The sequence below is a fragment of the Puma concolor genome, chromosome B3 (genome assembly GCF_028749965.1).
Source record: "Puma concolor isolate L17-30 chromosome B3, mPumCon1.1.hap2, whole genome shotgun sequence".
Lineage (NCBI taxonomy): Eukaryota > Metazoa > Chordata > Mammalia > Carnivora > Felidae > Puma > Puma concolor.
Genome location: NC_141672.1, coordinates 80,524,095 through 80,538,748, shown reverse-complemented (window position 1 = coordinate 80,538,748; position 14,654 = coordinate 80,524,095). Strand labels below are relative to the sequence as shown.

General features: G+C 40.8%; 1 protein-coding gene across 5 annotated transcripts in view; it reads right to left on the bottom strand.

Moving 5' to 3' along the window:
- The window catches only part of FMN1 (formin 1), a 429,625-nt gene that overhangs the window by 203,648 nt on the left and 211,323 nt on the right, over window positions 1–14,654 (bottom strand). For all 5 annotated transcript variants that reach the window (XM_086710287.1, XM_086710286.1, XM_086710289.1 and 2 more), the window contains one exon: window positions 491–1,263. In XM_086710287.1, the coding sequence (XP_086566413.1) occupies window positions 491–1,263 (773 nt within the window). The remainder of the gene's footprint in view (window positions 1–490; window positions 1,264–14,654) is intronic.

Sequence of the window (14,654 nt, the reverse complement as noted above, 5' to 3'; positions counted from 1 at the left end):
GTGTCTGGTTCTTCTAATAAAACCTGAAAAATTACACGTACCTGTTAAATATCCAGATCATAAGGTTGCTGATACCATCTAAAGACAAGACAGATATTCTAAACATCTTCAGTGAACCTGCAGTATAGGTTCAGGCTCAGTGTCTTTATGATTACTTGCTAGTTGTAGGGATGTTGGAGAAGGCTCTAACTTACACCAGAGCTCTTCTCTAAGAAGAGTCTGTCAAATGGAAGCTTTATCTTACAGAAGGATCTGAAATTGCACGCACTGTTTCTCCCAGCATCAGTCTGTAGAGAACACAGATAAGACCTGGTGGAGACAGACATTCTCCCCCTCAAACACTGCAACCTTGTTAATCCAAGGTATTCACTACAAACCACATTTGAGAATGGAATATAGTACACAGATATCCAACTGGTAAGGATAAAATGTCACTTGTGCAAAATCCTGGGAATTCACAAGCTGAGAATGGGCCAGGGGTTGGGCTTACCTTTTATCACTTATTTGGATTCTAGTCCAGTATAAAGGCTTCATGGGGCAACTCGGCTCAATGGCTGGCTTCCGAGGACATTGGCTAGAAGAAGGGCCAACTCCAAAGAAGAGTCCAGGAGGAGGTGGGGGTGCAAGTCCTGGGGGTGTTGGAGCAGGAGGAGGCCCCCCACTGTTGGGCAGAGCAGGGGAGTTGGGAAGTGGTGGCGGAGGGGGAGGGGGAGGAGGTCCGGCACTTGGAGGCAGAGGAGGCGGTGGGGGTGGAGGAGGTCCGGCACTTACAGGTGGGGGTGGAGGTATGGGTGGCAAAGCTGCAACTCCCGGAGGGAGGGGGGGAGGGGGAGGGGGAGGGGGAGGGATGGCTGCTGGAAGGGGTGGGGCGGGAGGGGGAGGCGATGCCTTTGGCTGAGGTGGTGAGATGCCTTCCACAGACTGAAGTGGTACATGAACGTCTTTGTTGTCATTTGGGGGAGACAGCTGGCTTAAAGAGGAGATATTCAGCTTTTTGGGTATTATCTGGTTACTTCTGATGGTCTTGCCTTCACCTTCGCAGGGTTTGAGGAAAGTCTCTCTGTCTGTCTGGATGCACACATTTCTGTAGGTCTTTGGAGGGTGGTCGTCATCGGTGGAGACACACGCGTCTCTCATCTCCTCACATCCTCCTCGCCACCGGTGTTCTATCTCATGTTTGAGATTTTCAATGGTTTCTTCTAGCCTTGCTGTAACCGCTGCATGCTCCCCACGGATATGAAATGCCTGAAGTTCAAACTGAGCCTGTAGAGATATGAATGGGAAAGAAAGTAAAGATTTTAGAAAAATCAAATATAGCAGAAATAAAAAAATTCAGTACCATCCCTGTGCCACCATAGCCCAGGCCACATCAACACAGGGAAACACAGAGACATTCTCTTCAGAATCCAACAGGGTATAAATTTCCCTTTATGAATTCTCCAAAGACTTAGATAGTTGGAGTAGAAGCGTAATTGCAGCCAATCTGATCTCATGGGAATAACTGCCATGGATTAAGGCTTAAAGTAAAACTATCCCCTAAGAACTTTCACCCATTTTTAATATCAAAGGCAAAACAAACTCTTCGTAAAGATTTGAACATGCTTGAATATATCTTTGATTGTTTTTAGTTTGGAAAAAGAACACTGTAAGAAAAAAAGAGAGCTCCTTCTGGCTGTGTACCTTAGAGACACATAGTCTCTAAGTCATAGTCTCCCTTAGAACACCTCTTCTATGCCATTTCTGGGCCAACACAGCAGAAACAGAAGGTGTGAGAAGAAGCTGTAACACATGTGTATTTTTTAGAAGTTTCCATATCACAGCTGTCTCTGATCAGTATCTGTGTCTGTTTCATAATCTTTCATAATAGAGTAATAAATAAGCTATACAAATGTACAGAAAATGAGAATATTAAGATTTGCTATTTTTCCCTTCTACATACCAACATTTTAAACTGCATTTTATAAGACTCTCAGCTGTTTAACGGTTATCTTTTCAGTTACTTCAGCGCCTCGAGTCTGTGGTTTTACACTTAGTAGCACAGAGCCGGCAAGCTCTCGGTCATCAGCTAGTCTGTTTCCCAGCCTTCAAAGTCATTTAGCCTATTATGGTTAAAGGGGAAGCACTCAAATTTATGATGTTATTAGGGTTTCCAGAATCCAGTTTTACAGTAATTAAATATTTCTGGTGAACTTAGTTAATGTCTGCCTTTCTCATCGGATTATAAACTCCACGAGGTGGATCTGCCCCCCCATCTCTGTATCCCAGCAGCTGACGTGACAAGCACATAATATTGACGAGATGGGTAGGTAAAAACCACTGTGATGCTTCTATCCGGTCATTATCCTATGGACCTTCCTTATGGCCTAACAAAACCCTCTCCACTGTGATTTCAGCCCACAAACTGTACACAAGCATAGATCCCTTTTGCATGGAAAAGGTAAAGAAATATGTTTAATGACCTCATCAGGGAAGGTAAAGACATATGAAGCTTCTCCACATTAAGATACCTTTTAACTATATTTTTACTAGCTCGTTTCCCTCATGAACCAACCCCCAAATAACCATGGTCAGTAGAACTAGAGGCAAGGTTTTTCTAAAGTTGGTTTTCTCACATGTGGACATGGCAGCCTGATGCAACTCTCAACAAACTGGCGAAATCCAGACACTGTCTATTTCTTGTACAGCACAGGGGGCTAGGCGCCTGAGCTCTGGATTCGTACTACCTGGTCTGCATCCCAGCTCAGCCACTTGTTAGCTTTGTGACCTCAGGCAGGGAACTTTGTGTCTTCAAGCCTGAGTTTCCCCAAATGAGGAGGATTGTGAGTCATCTCTAGGGTTTTGAGAAAGCTATAGAACATTTGAATAAATGTTACTATTAGGTACTGCTGCTAATGACAATATTAGAATAAAAGACCAACGGATTTATAGTCATTCTTCAAAATTTCCAAATCAGGCCACCTTTGTGGAGTGACGGGCGCAAAACCAGGAAAAGCTTAAGCAAGTCTAGATAAACAAGGTACTACAAATACAAAAGTTTACCCAAAATTTCAGGAGTTCTGCTACCAAATACCTGAAAGTAATTTCAAGCTTCATTCAACGATGTGATCAAGATAATCTGTTTCAACATCCTACCTGTCCCCATTGCCCTCTCCCTCCCCTGCCCACCTCTAATACATCCCAGCCCTGAGTTCCACGGAATCGCTTACCAACATTTCAACTTCATTATAGCGACTAGTTCAGTTCTGCCACATCACACTAACTCTTGGTGGTTGTTCCCAACTAACCTTCCAAGAAGTTTGAGAGTCAAATGACATTGATGAACCAATCATTTTACTCAGTCTTCAACTTCTTAATAATAGAAACAAGTTGCAAAGACATGTTCCACAGAGAAACTTTCCTTTTATCATGTGACTGAGCTGTGTCTGCAGCAATCACCTTGGTCCCTTCCATCCAACAGCAATCACCTTGCTCCCTTCCACCCTCTTAACCAATGATCCCTAGACTGCTGAGGCTGATGTATGTGCCTATGTATTGTTTTGGTGGTTCTGTAACACATGTGCTTAGTGCAGTGGGGAGAGCACAAATTGGGCAGGTTATTTAACCTCTCTGGACCTCAGTTTTCTCATAAGTAAAATGGGGATACTAACAGATTCTACCTCATAAGGCAGCTGAGAAGAAGATGAGTTAATGTATATAAAACAGCCCATAGAGGAGTGTTTGGAGCATAGTAGGTACCACATAAGTTTGCTACATTATTGTCTCTTTCATGCCTGACAGATTCCAGAGGCTACACCACCTTGCTTTCCCCTCTCAGCAGGCTCCCGGCAGCATGCTTTATCCATCTAAAGCAAAAATGAAGATAGTTCCTTTAATCCCTTCTAGCTGTTGCCCTTTCTTTCTCACCGTCTCCTCTTCACAGCAGAATTTTGGCGGAAAAGAGCCACAACTCTCTCGATATATTTTCTCATCCACTCCCCTTTCATCCAATTACATTTGGCTCCTGCCTTCCTGACCCCCCAACTTACTGAAACCCTGTGATTTGAGCGTTACATTTGGTCAGCACGTTTCAGTGATCCTGCCCTCTAGGCTGCATTGTTAAAGTTGACTGTGCCTGTACCTTGAAATTCTCCCCGCTTCCCTGAACTTTTTTTTTTCTTTTTCTTTTATTTATTTTGAGAGAGATAAAGGAGGGGGGGGGGAGAGGGAGTGGAAGGGGCAGAGAGAGAGAGAGAGAGAGAGGGAAAGAGAGAATCCCAAGCAGGCTCCATGCTGTCAGCACATAGCCTCATAAGGGGCTCAATCTCACAAATCGTGAGATCGGGACCTGAGCTGAAACCAAGAGTTGAACCCTTAATTGACTGAGACACCCAGGCACCCCTTCCCTGAACTTCTGATACACTTTCTCTACCCCTTTTCCTCCCCTCTCTCAGCCCTTTCCAGTCAAACTGTGGACGCCATTCATCCCTTAAATGTGGTCTCCAGGCATCTTCCTTGCCATTTTATCCCCACACTACACAATCTCTCTGCACCATCTTGTGTACTGATATGCTAAGCAACACTCACTCACTGTATATACTGTAATTTCCAAAGTGGTACCTTACCACTTAATTCCAACCATCCTCCTGACTGGTCTACCTGCTTAATTAATCAGCCACCTCAAATTCAACATGTGTAAAAAGGAATTCATCACTGCCAAACCTCAGTTTGTTCTTCCTCTGAAATTCCTTCTTGCAGTTAATGGCATCGCCATCTTCCCAGTCATCACGTTCAGAAACCTGGATGTTATACTGGATTCCTTGCTTTCCCTTGCTCTTTCCTAACATATTACTTATGAACAAACTTCACTGATTTCTCTGATTCATTCCCTTCCTTCCATCCCCGCTACCTCAACTTTTCATTGGGTCCTCTTTATCTGGACAATGGCAACAGCCACCTAACTAATTATCCTGACTTCAATTTTACCCTACTGGTTCCAGGAGATTTTTTCAATAAATGCAGATTTTTATTCCTTAATATCTCTTCAATAACTGGCCAATATTTACAGACTAACACTGAAACATGAACTGAAGTCTCCATTGACTGGTTTTCTGTCTACTTTCTGCAGTTTGGGCTCCTGCCTCTTCCCCATATATTCCCTGGATTTCACTCTTATACAGCACTGTCCCTCTCTCAGGACCATGTTCTTTCTGGGCCTTTGCAAAAGCTGTCTTCTCTCAATACCCCTCCTCTCCTGCAAATGCCCAAAGGGGACAGATTATTAAGCATAGATTCCATGAATGGTTTCCTCACAATCTGTGTTCACTGACTGAAAGAATTCCCAAATAACAAAGACATACTGGATTTCCATGTACTCCATACCAACATGCTGGGATTATAATAAGAAACCCTGTGACCAGTAAAATTCAAAAGGCCCAAACAGACAACTTATCTTTGCCCTTCCCTATTCAAAACCCCTTTTGATCATTCTGATTTTGTCTTGGTGGCACTCAGGAACTTGGCATGGCACAGCAATTCAAAATGATTAGGTACTAAGTACCTCATTCATTCTCTATCTGTCCATATCCTACCAATTATTTCAAGGTGTGCCTGGCTCTATTACAAGGGAAGTATCTCAAGTCCACACATACTATGCATTGAGTCTTTGGCAAAGCTAGGTTTTAACTCTGTTTTCCACCTACTTCTTCTTTGCACGTGGAAACCATGTGCTATTTCCTCACCTTTATCTACGGCCAGTGATTTGCTAGTGGTTTGGTGAATCAAACACAGACAGGAGAACTTTCTATAGAATAATCATGTACTCCTTCCTGGACAACGTTTGCCTAAGATCCCTGGGAATCTTTATGAAATGTCAAACCCAGTTCCTTATAGCCAAAACTACAGATGAGGCTGGGTCAAGGGAACACAATGTTTTTGAGCCCTGGTGAGTTTCTTTTCCAGGCTCCTTTACTTTCACATTAAACAGGATGCTTGTACACAGGAGACAAAATCGTTATAAAACTTCTATTTATTCTTAGCTAAATGATCCTCAGGACACATGAAGCACTAAGGGTTTCCCTCTCCCTGACCTTCCCTGCTAAAAAAATCTGCTGTTTTTCTGCCTTCATCCCAGTATATCATTTGAAAGCAGACAGGTGCTGAGGTTTGACATCTTTCCAGTCTTCCCCAAGCTCTATCTACCAGAGGCCATCCATGTTTTATCCATCTTCCTTTACTCATAACTTGATTGATTCTACTGCTTTCATTTTTAATTGCATCCTCTTCCCACTTGAAATAGCCTATTAATCTGTATCTATGTCCCTCCCTCTAAGGAAGATTCAAATTCATAATCCTTAAGAGAGCAATCACAATTAAACCATTCTGTTTTAATCATCCTTTTCCTTACTGAAACTACTTTTATCTGTCTAATGTAGTGCTTCTCAGCCTGTTCTGCATTAGAAACACCAAGAGAACTCTCGGGGTGCCTGGGTGGCTCAATTGGTTAAGTGTCCGACTCCTGATTTCAGCTCAGGTCATGACCTCACAGTCCATGAGGTCGAGCCCCACATCGGGCTCTGTGCTGGCAGGGTGGAAGGAGCCTGCTTGGGATCCCCCCTCTCCTTCTCTTTTTTGCCCCTCCCCTGCTCACTCTGTCTCTTCAAAAATAAATAGGCTTTAAAAAAAAAAGAAGAAAAAGAAACACCTAGACAACTCTGTAAAAAAAAAAAAAAAAAAAAAACACTGATGGGCAGAAGCATCATCAGAGATCTGAGATGGTACCCTTGCACCCATATCCTTAAAGCTCCCCGAGGGATTACAAAAGGCGTCCAGAATTGCAATCAACAGCAACTGTCCTTAATCTGTACTGTGCTCCAAGCACAGCTGAGACAGTATGATACCACAATATCAGCGCATTCTTTTTGGCAATGACTTTTCCTTGGGTCATTTCAAAATTGCAAAGGAAAACACGTGTTATTTGAAAAAGCCCCTTCCTGATTCTGATATGTCCCCATAGGAGAATACCCCTTCATTATCTATATTGAAAATAGTTATTTTACACAGCAGATAAGTCTACATTCTTTCCATGACAACTCATGACCCTAAAACCTTGCTTTTGCTAACTTTTCCAGAGACTTCTCTATATTTTACCTGTGCTGCACCCCTACAGATTCAAGCATACATTCAACCCTCACAGTTTTATGCTTTTGCACATGCTATCTGTACTACTTAAAACACCTTTTCTCTCCATTTTCTCCTAGTGAAAATCCCAAAGGAAAATTCAGTCCAGTTCAGCTGAAGGCTTAAACTTTTCTTGATCTTTCTTGACAAAAATTTTTCTTTGACTTTGTTGCCAAAGAGCTTGCTAGGTTCACATGACATTTTAGTTATTTATGTTTATCTTCTTTGTAAATCTAAAAGCTCCAGGCAATTGGGGACCATGCCTCATTCATGCTTGAACTTCCAGAACATTGCACATTGCTTGGCTAGTTAGTGATCCATAAATGCTTATTGAATTATTTCTTTAGTCTTAAATATTAAGACTTCCTTGTGCCTCTTTATTACCCACCCAACTAGACTTGTTGCTTCAAAAAAAATTTTAAAGAGAGACACATGTGGCCACTTCCTCTCTGACAGTCCAACGCGCAGCACAAACTATGAGATTTTAGAGTTGGTATCCCCTACAAAATTCAAATACAACATTCAGGGGTTTTGTTTTTTGTTTTTTGTTTTTTAAGTCTGGGTATTTCTAAAAGTTGACACTGATCTAATTTTAATGATTCAAAATCTTGTAGATTAGTGTGCTTTTCACAATAAGCATAAAGGCTGTTCCCATAAACATAATAAACCATCCAGTAGAATTGAACCACATTTGTGATTTTAATCTGATTAGGGATTGGACTCTACGCAACTCCCCCAGCCTCCTCAGGGGCTGGTCCTTCCTTCCCCTACCAAATCCTCATTATTTTTTAATATCCTTCACATTACCACTGCTCAGAGATACCATCGAAGGAACACACTGTACTGAAACCCAAGCAACGGAAGGAGACGTTTGCTTGTCTGGTCCCCACAAACATGTCTGTCAAAAAAGAACGCGGCAAAGTGCCTGCTGATGAAAGACATTGTGAAAGTGCCAAGCAATGTGGAAAAATCATCTGTTAGCATTTTGTTATTACGAACAATCTCTCCCAGCGGTGCTGCCAGCGCCAGTCAAAATTCAGGTTATCTGCTGTACAACTTGAGTAAGTCAACCTTTTCCAGGGACTCTTCCAAATTCTACATCCTAGGCTGGGGAAAGCTAGGCAATTCCCAGGGACTGCACAGAAGCACAATGAAGCGTCACCAGAAAAGTGCAGTCTGAGCAGACAAAAGGAAAGAAAATGGGGCTCGAGAACATGAAGCACCTCAAAGGGATGGAATTCAGGCCTTGCAGAGTGCTCACATAAGGTGAGAAGACAGTGGTTCTATGGCTTTGGATGTGGGCATCGTGGCTTTTCTGTTTTGTTTTTGAAGGCTGCACAGAAACTTCAATAATTCCCTGTGTGATGGACGTACACTTGTTACTATAAAAACAAGTCTCTATTAATAAAAAGAACGGCACTGGGCTTGATAAAATTCCCAAAAGTTAACAAGAGCTGGTTTGAATTAACTATTATCTATATATTTTTTGTTGTTGTTATCAGAAATAAATCACATCATGTTACAACTAAGAGGCCATCTCAGGGACACTCAGAAATATGAGGCACATCTGATACATCAATGTAATTAGAACTTGCTAGGAGGAATAAATAAAGAAAGTGGGCAGGAAACAGAGTAAAGAGCAATCAGAAGATAAAATAGCACTTAAGTTGACTTGGGAGTTAAACCCAACACATGCAAAGGCTATAGAGCACCAAGTTAAATTATTCACGTGTCAAAATGGTGCTATCTCCAGTAACTATCTGCCATGCTGATGTTCGGTCAAGAGAGTGAGGGAAAAGAAACCAACATAAAATAAGTGAGCTAGACACCATGCGAGGTGCCTTAATTTAATCCTTGCAACTCTGTAGGGCAGACATTCTGGCTGATGTAATAACTTCTATAAGATCCCACACCTGGGAAATGGTGACAGCCCAAAATTCACGTTCTTTCCATTTTGCCATTTCGAATTGATAGCAGCTAAACAACAGTATTTCATAACAGTTGTTTCAAACTGAAGAATAGCTGACACACAATGTTAGTTTCAGGTGCACAACACAGTGATCCAACAACACTACTTGTGTCATGCTCACAAGTGTAGAACTACTGTCTGTCGCCATACAATGCTGACTACCATACCACTGACTATATTCCCTGTGCTATACCTTTCACCTGACTTATTTATTCCATAACTGGAGGCATGTACCTCCCACTCCCCTTCACCCATTTCACCCATCCCCCCCAAACCATTTCCCTCTGGTAACTACCAGTGTGTTCTCTATATTTATGAGTTTGGGTTTTTTTGTTTTTCAGATTTTACACGTAAGTAAAATCATATGGTATTTGTCTTTCGCAGACTTATTTCACTTAGCATAATACTCTCAAGGCCCATCCGTGTTGTCAAAAATGGCAAGACCTAGGGGGCGCCTGGGTGGCTCAGTTGGTTAAGCGTCCAACTTCGGCTCAGGTCACGATCTCACGGTCTGTGAGTTCGAGCCCCGCGTCGGGCTCTGGGCTGATGGCTCAGAGCCTGGAGCCTGCTTCCGATTCTGTGTCTCCCTCTCTCTCTGCCCCTCCCCCGTTCATGCTCTCTGTCTCAAAAATAAATAAACGTTAAAAAAAAAAAAATAAATTAAAAAAAAAATAAATAAATAAAAATGGCAAGACCTAGTTCTCTTTCTGTGGCTGTGTGTGTATATACATATATACACGTACACACCCCACATCTTCTTTATCCATTCATCTGTTGATAGACACTTGGGCTGCCTCCATATCTTGGCTATTATAAATAATGCTGCAATAAATATAGGAACATATATACCTTTTGAAGTTAGTGGGGGTTCTTTCTGGTATTTCTATTTTTAATTTTTTTCCACATCCTCACCAACACTTGTTATTTGTTGTTTTTTTGATCCTAGTCATTCTGACTGGTGTGAGGTGATATTTTATTGTGGTATTCATTTGCATTTCCCTGCTGACTAGTGATGTCAAGGAACTTTTCACGTGTCTGCTGGCCATCTGTATGTCTTCTTTGGAGAAATGTCTATTCAGGTCTTCTGCCCATTATTAAGTCAGACTATTTGGTGGGGGGGGGGGGGGTGTGGTTGGTGTTCTATTATAGAAGTTCTCTTTAAAAAAAAAAAGTTTATTTATTTTTGAGAGAGAGAGCATGAGCAGGGGAGAGGCAGAGAGAGAGAGAATCCCAAGCAGGCCCTATATCATCAGCACGGAGCCCGATGCAAGGCTAGAAGTCATTAACTGCTAGATCATGACCTGAGCCAAAACCAAGAGTCGGATACTTAACCAACTGAGCCACCCAGGCACCCCTGTTTAAGTTCTTTATACATTTTTTCTGTTAACCCCTTATTGTATACATCATTTCAAAATATCTTCTCCAATTCAGGAGGCTGCCTTTTCTTTTTGCTGATAGTTTGTTTCACTGTGCAGAAGCTGTTTATTTAGGTGTAGTCCCAATGATGTATTTTTGCTTTTGTTCCTCTTGCCTGAGGAGATATACCTAGAAAAATGCTAAGACCAATCTCTAAGAAATTATTGTCTGTGTTTTCTTTAACGGGTTTCACATTTGGGTCTTTCATCCATTTTGAATTTACTTCTGGGTATGCTATAAGAAATCGGTCCAGGGGCGCCTGGGTGGCGCAGTCGGTTAAGCGTCCGACTTCAGCCAGGTCACGATCTCGCGGTCCGGGAGTTCGAGCCCCGCGTCGGGCTCTGGGCTGATGGCTCAGAGCCTGGAGCCTGTTTCTGATTCTGTGTCTCCCTCTCTCTCTGCCCCTCCCCCGTTCATGCTGTCTCTCTCTGTCCCAAAAAAATAAATAAACGTTAAAAAAAAAAAAAAAAAAAAAGAAATCGGTCCATTACATTAATTAATGACTAACACCATTACATACTATCTATGACTTATAATGCATTTGTATTATATTACGTCTGAAATCATGGCAACAACCTGTGTCAAGGCAACAAGAGGGGCACAGAGACTTTAAGTAAATTGCCAACAAGATAGATTCAAATGCACACTGTTTCGCTCCAGAGCTTTTTTCACCTTATCCTAGATCCTCAGTTATTAATAATCCTTCCTGTTCAATATTCTGAAATTAGAATTCCAGTACAAAGCTAGAGATAATTTCTGATAAAAGATGTTTTCTTTAAAAAAATTGGCCCTCCACAGGGTGCCTGGGTGGCTCAGTCTAGGTTAAGCATTTGTCATTCAGCTCAGGTCATGATCTCTCAGTTTATGGGTTAGAGCCCTGCGTCAGGCTCTGTGCTGACAGCTCAGAGCCTGGAGCCTGCTTCAGATTCTATGTCTCCTTCTCTCTCTGCCCCTCCCCCGCTCAAGCTCTGTCTCTCAAAAATAAATAAATATTAAAATATTGGCCCTCCATCCTTTGGGAAAAGAACTGGAGTCACTGAGTAAATAATAAATCTAAAGTTTTTGATTCCTAGGTAAGTAGAGAGGAAAGTACTGTCCAAGGTTCAAAAGATCTGGATTCTGCTCCTGGTTATCTCAGTCATTAGCTACTTTTACTTTCAAATTTTCTACTTCCTGTAACTTTCATTTTCTCAATATCTAAAATGAGAGGTTTAAAATACTTAATCAGTAAGATTTCCTTTAGTTCTAAAATGCTAATAATTTTCACACCCAATACTTAATCATATCTCTTCATCTTAAAACTTCCTAGACTATGGCTCTGCTCATGAAAGCTTGATAAAGACTTAAAGCACAATATTATATCTAGGCCATGTCTAAATATCTAAGGCATATAAAAAGAGAGTCCCAACTCTCATTATTAATGCAAACGTACACATGAGGTCAAACAGACTCATTACGGTAGTCTGAAAACATACCAGTGGCTCACTTGGTAGTTTAGATAAAGTTGTGCATTATTTTTGAAATCTGATAGTTATTATGAGTATTCAGGAATATACCTGTACTTCAAAAATAATCTATTACAACTATGGATCATCATCTAAAGAAGTAGTAGGGAAATAAAACAGAAAAAGTTTTGAAAATCTGGACTGAGGTTCCTACCAGGGTAACAAAACAAAACAAAACAAAATTGCAGCCAGAGTGCTTTTGTGGAATAAAACGGGGGAAAAAAAAATATCATTACTCCCAGGGGATTCTGGTAACATTTTATTTCTAAGTTATTAATATCACTAAATGTAGTGTAAGTCACAGAATGAATATACCTTGGGATATCCATGATAATGATTTTCAGACTTCATTTTCACAAAAAGTAATTCTGAACCTAACGAGCAAAAACCTAAGACTGCACATTTTTAGGCCATGAGCTAACACACTAACTCCTCTATTAAGAGAGAAAACTTAGAGTTTTATGTTGTATTATTATTAGCATCACTGGAGCTACAGCTAGTCCAATAATTAATGTATGACCCATTGCAGAGTACATGTGAGCTTAGCAGCAACAGAAGGTAAATCCTGGTCCTCAATGCTGTGACAAACTGAGATTCTTCAAGTAATAACAGCAATTACGTTACTATTTCTTTCTCAACTCATGCACTGTCTATGAAGAGGCACCATCGTATGGCCATTGCTAACCTGTCCCATAATATTATTTGAGAAACTGTAAAGTGTAAGTGACCATAAAGTCAATTACATTTGCCTCACATACCCCCAAACTCTGTATTTTTTCCTTGAAGTGAAAAGTGGTATTATGTCACTTAAATAGCATTATTAAATGGGAGCCAAGTGAGGAGGGGCTATTTGTTGAGTTCTGTGTGGTACTGTAAGTAAAGGTGACACTTATGCATAAACTCTGGGATTACTGTTTAGAAAAAGCTTCCACATCTTCCCCAAAGTCCTAGCTCTCTGGAACCAAGAAGAGGTTCAAGGGAGTGATTGTGATAGACTCCTACTTATGAACTTACTCTTTGTAGTGGTGTTATATGAATCAGAGAGACTCAATAAGTCTTATCTCACTTATACCAAAGAGATGATCTAACATCTGGTATTCAAATAAGCTTTAACGAGCATGTATAATGTATCAGATCTTGTGAAAAGTGTCAGAGAAATGACAATAATTAAGAAACAATCCATATTTTGAGAAACTTGCACTCTAGCTAAGAAGAGATCTGTAAGTTATTCACAATTTTCAAGATAGTTGAGCTGTATGGATTTTACATTATTATTATTATTATTGTTGTTGTTGTTGTTGTTATCACACATCATGTTTTCCTTGAGAACCAAAGAAAACCAAGGACCACATCTGTTGATTTGTCCAGCAAAGTTGTTCATGCTGCTTTTACTACCCAGGAACAAACCACTCCAGGTCCCAATACTTATAACTAACCTCCCTAAATATATTTTCAATGAGTGAGCAAGGAAGTATTTGGCTTCCTACCTTAACATTTTGAATAAATGACCAATGGTGTGTACCTAGGCCACAACCACCTTCTCTTTGCCACTTCAGGTCTTCCTAGGGATGAGTCACTTGATTAATCTGCCATTGAATGGATTTAAAATTATAGGCCAATCGACAAGGAAAACAAACAAGAGGGTTTACATGTTTTTCATTAAGATCTGGGCTCTGGCCTAGGACATGTCCTCTAAGGAAGCTAGGAAGGGAAAGGTCTTAAATTTCCAAAAATTGCTCACCCCAGCCAAAAGGCACACTCATTATACAAGATATAAGTTGAGATGCCAGAAAAGAGCTCACATAATTAAGAATAGTCTTCATTCTCTAAGTAATGGACCCAAGAAGAAATATTTTCTACTATAATTGGAGAGGCTGGGTCAGGTAATGGAAAAAACACTAAAATAGTGGTCAGAGTGCCTGGATTAAGTTCAGCATAAGACTGCTGTTTTGACCTTGAATTTCCTTCTTATCTCTGGCTATTTTCTTCATCTGTAAAATAAACAGGTCAAAAAAGATCAGGAGGCTTACAAACCAGGTGTCTAGGGATCCCCTAAGGTATCAGCACTTCTGCAAACACTTAGTTGTAATGTTATTTTAAAAGGATATTTAACCTAAAAACAACAGTGACTTTAAAAAATACATATAGTTATACAAAAACATACACCTTTCGATACTAACAGCGTATCTAATACTAAGGTACTCGGTTTTATTTGTGTTTTCTTTTTGGTTCTTCTGGCAATCTGGAAGACGAAGTGCTCCCTGACATGTTTCAGGGTCTATTTGGGTGTTTTGAAGACAAATTTCACTGATTAGGACAGGCATGAATCTACAGTGGTTTCTTTCTTTTTTAAAATTCAGCCTTGCACTTCTACGTGTAAATATAGTGCTGCAGCACACAGACACCGCATTCAATTAAGCACAGCCAAGGCTGAGGTTCATCTGCTCTGCAGGCCCCTCGTTTTTGGCAAAACAGTCTGGAGTGTGATAACAAACATAGGAATGAGCAGAAAAATGGGTGGTTTTGGCATTTTATACTTAGTGCTTTTTGACAGAGTGATGTGTATGGTTGGAATAATTGCAGCCGTTCTTAATTGCTATTAATTCAAC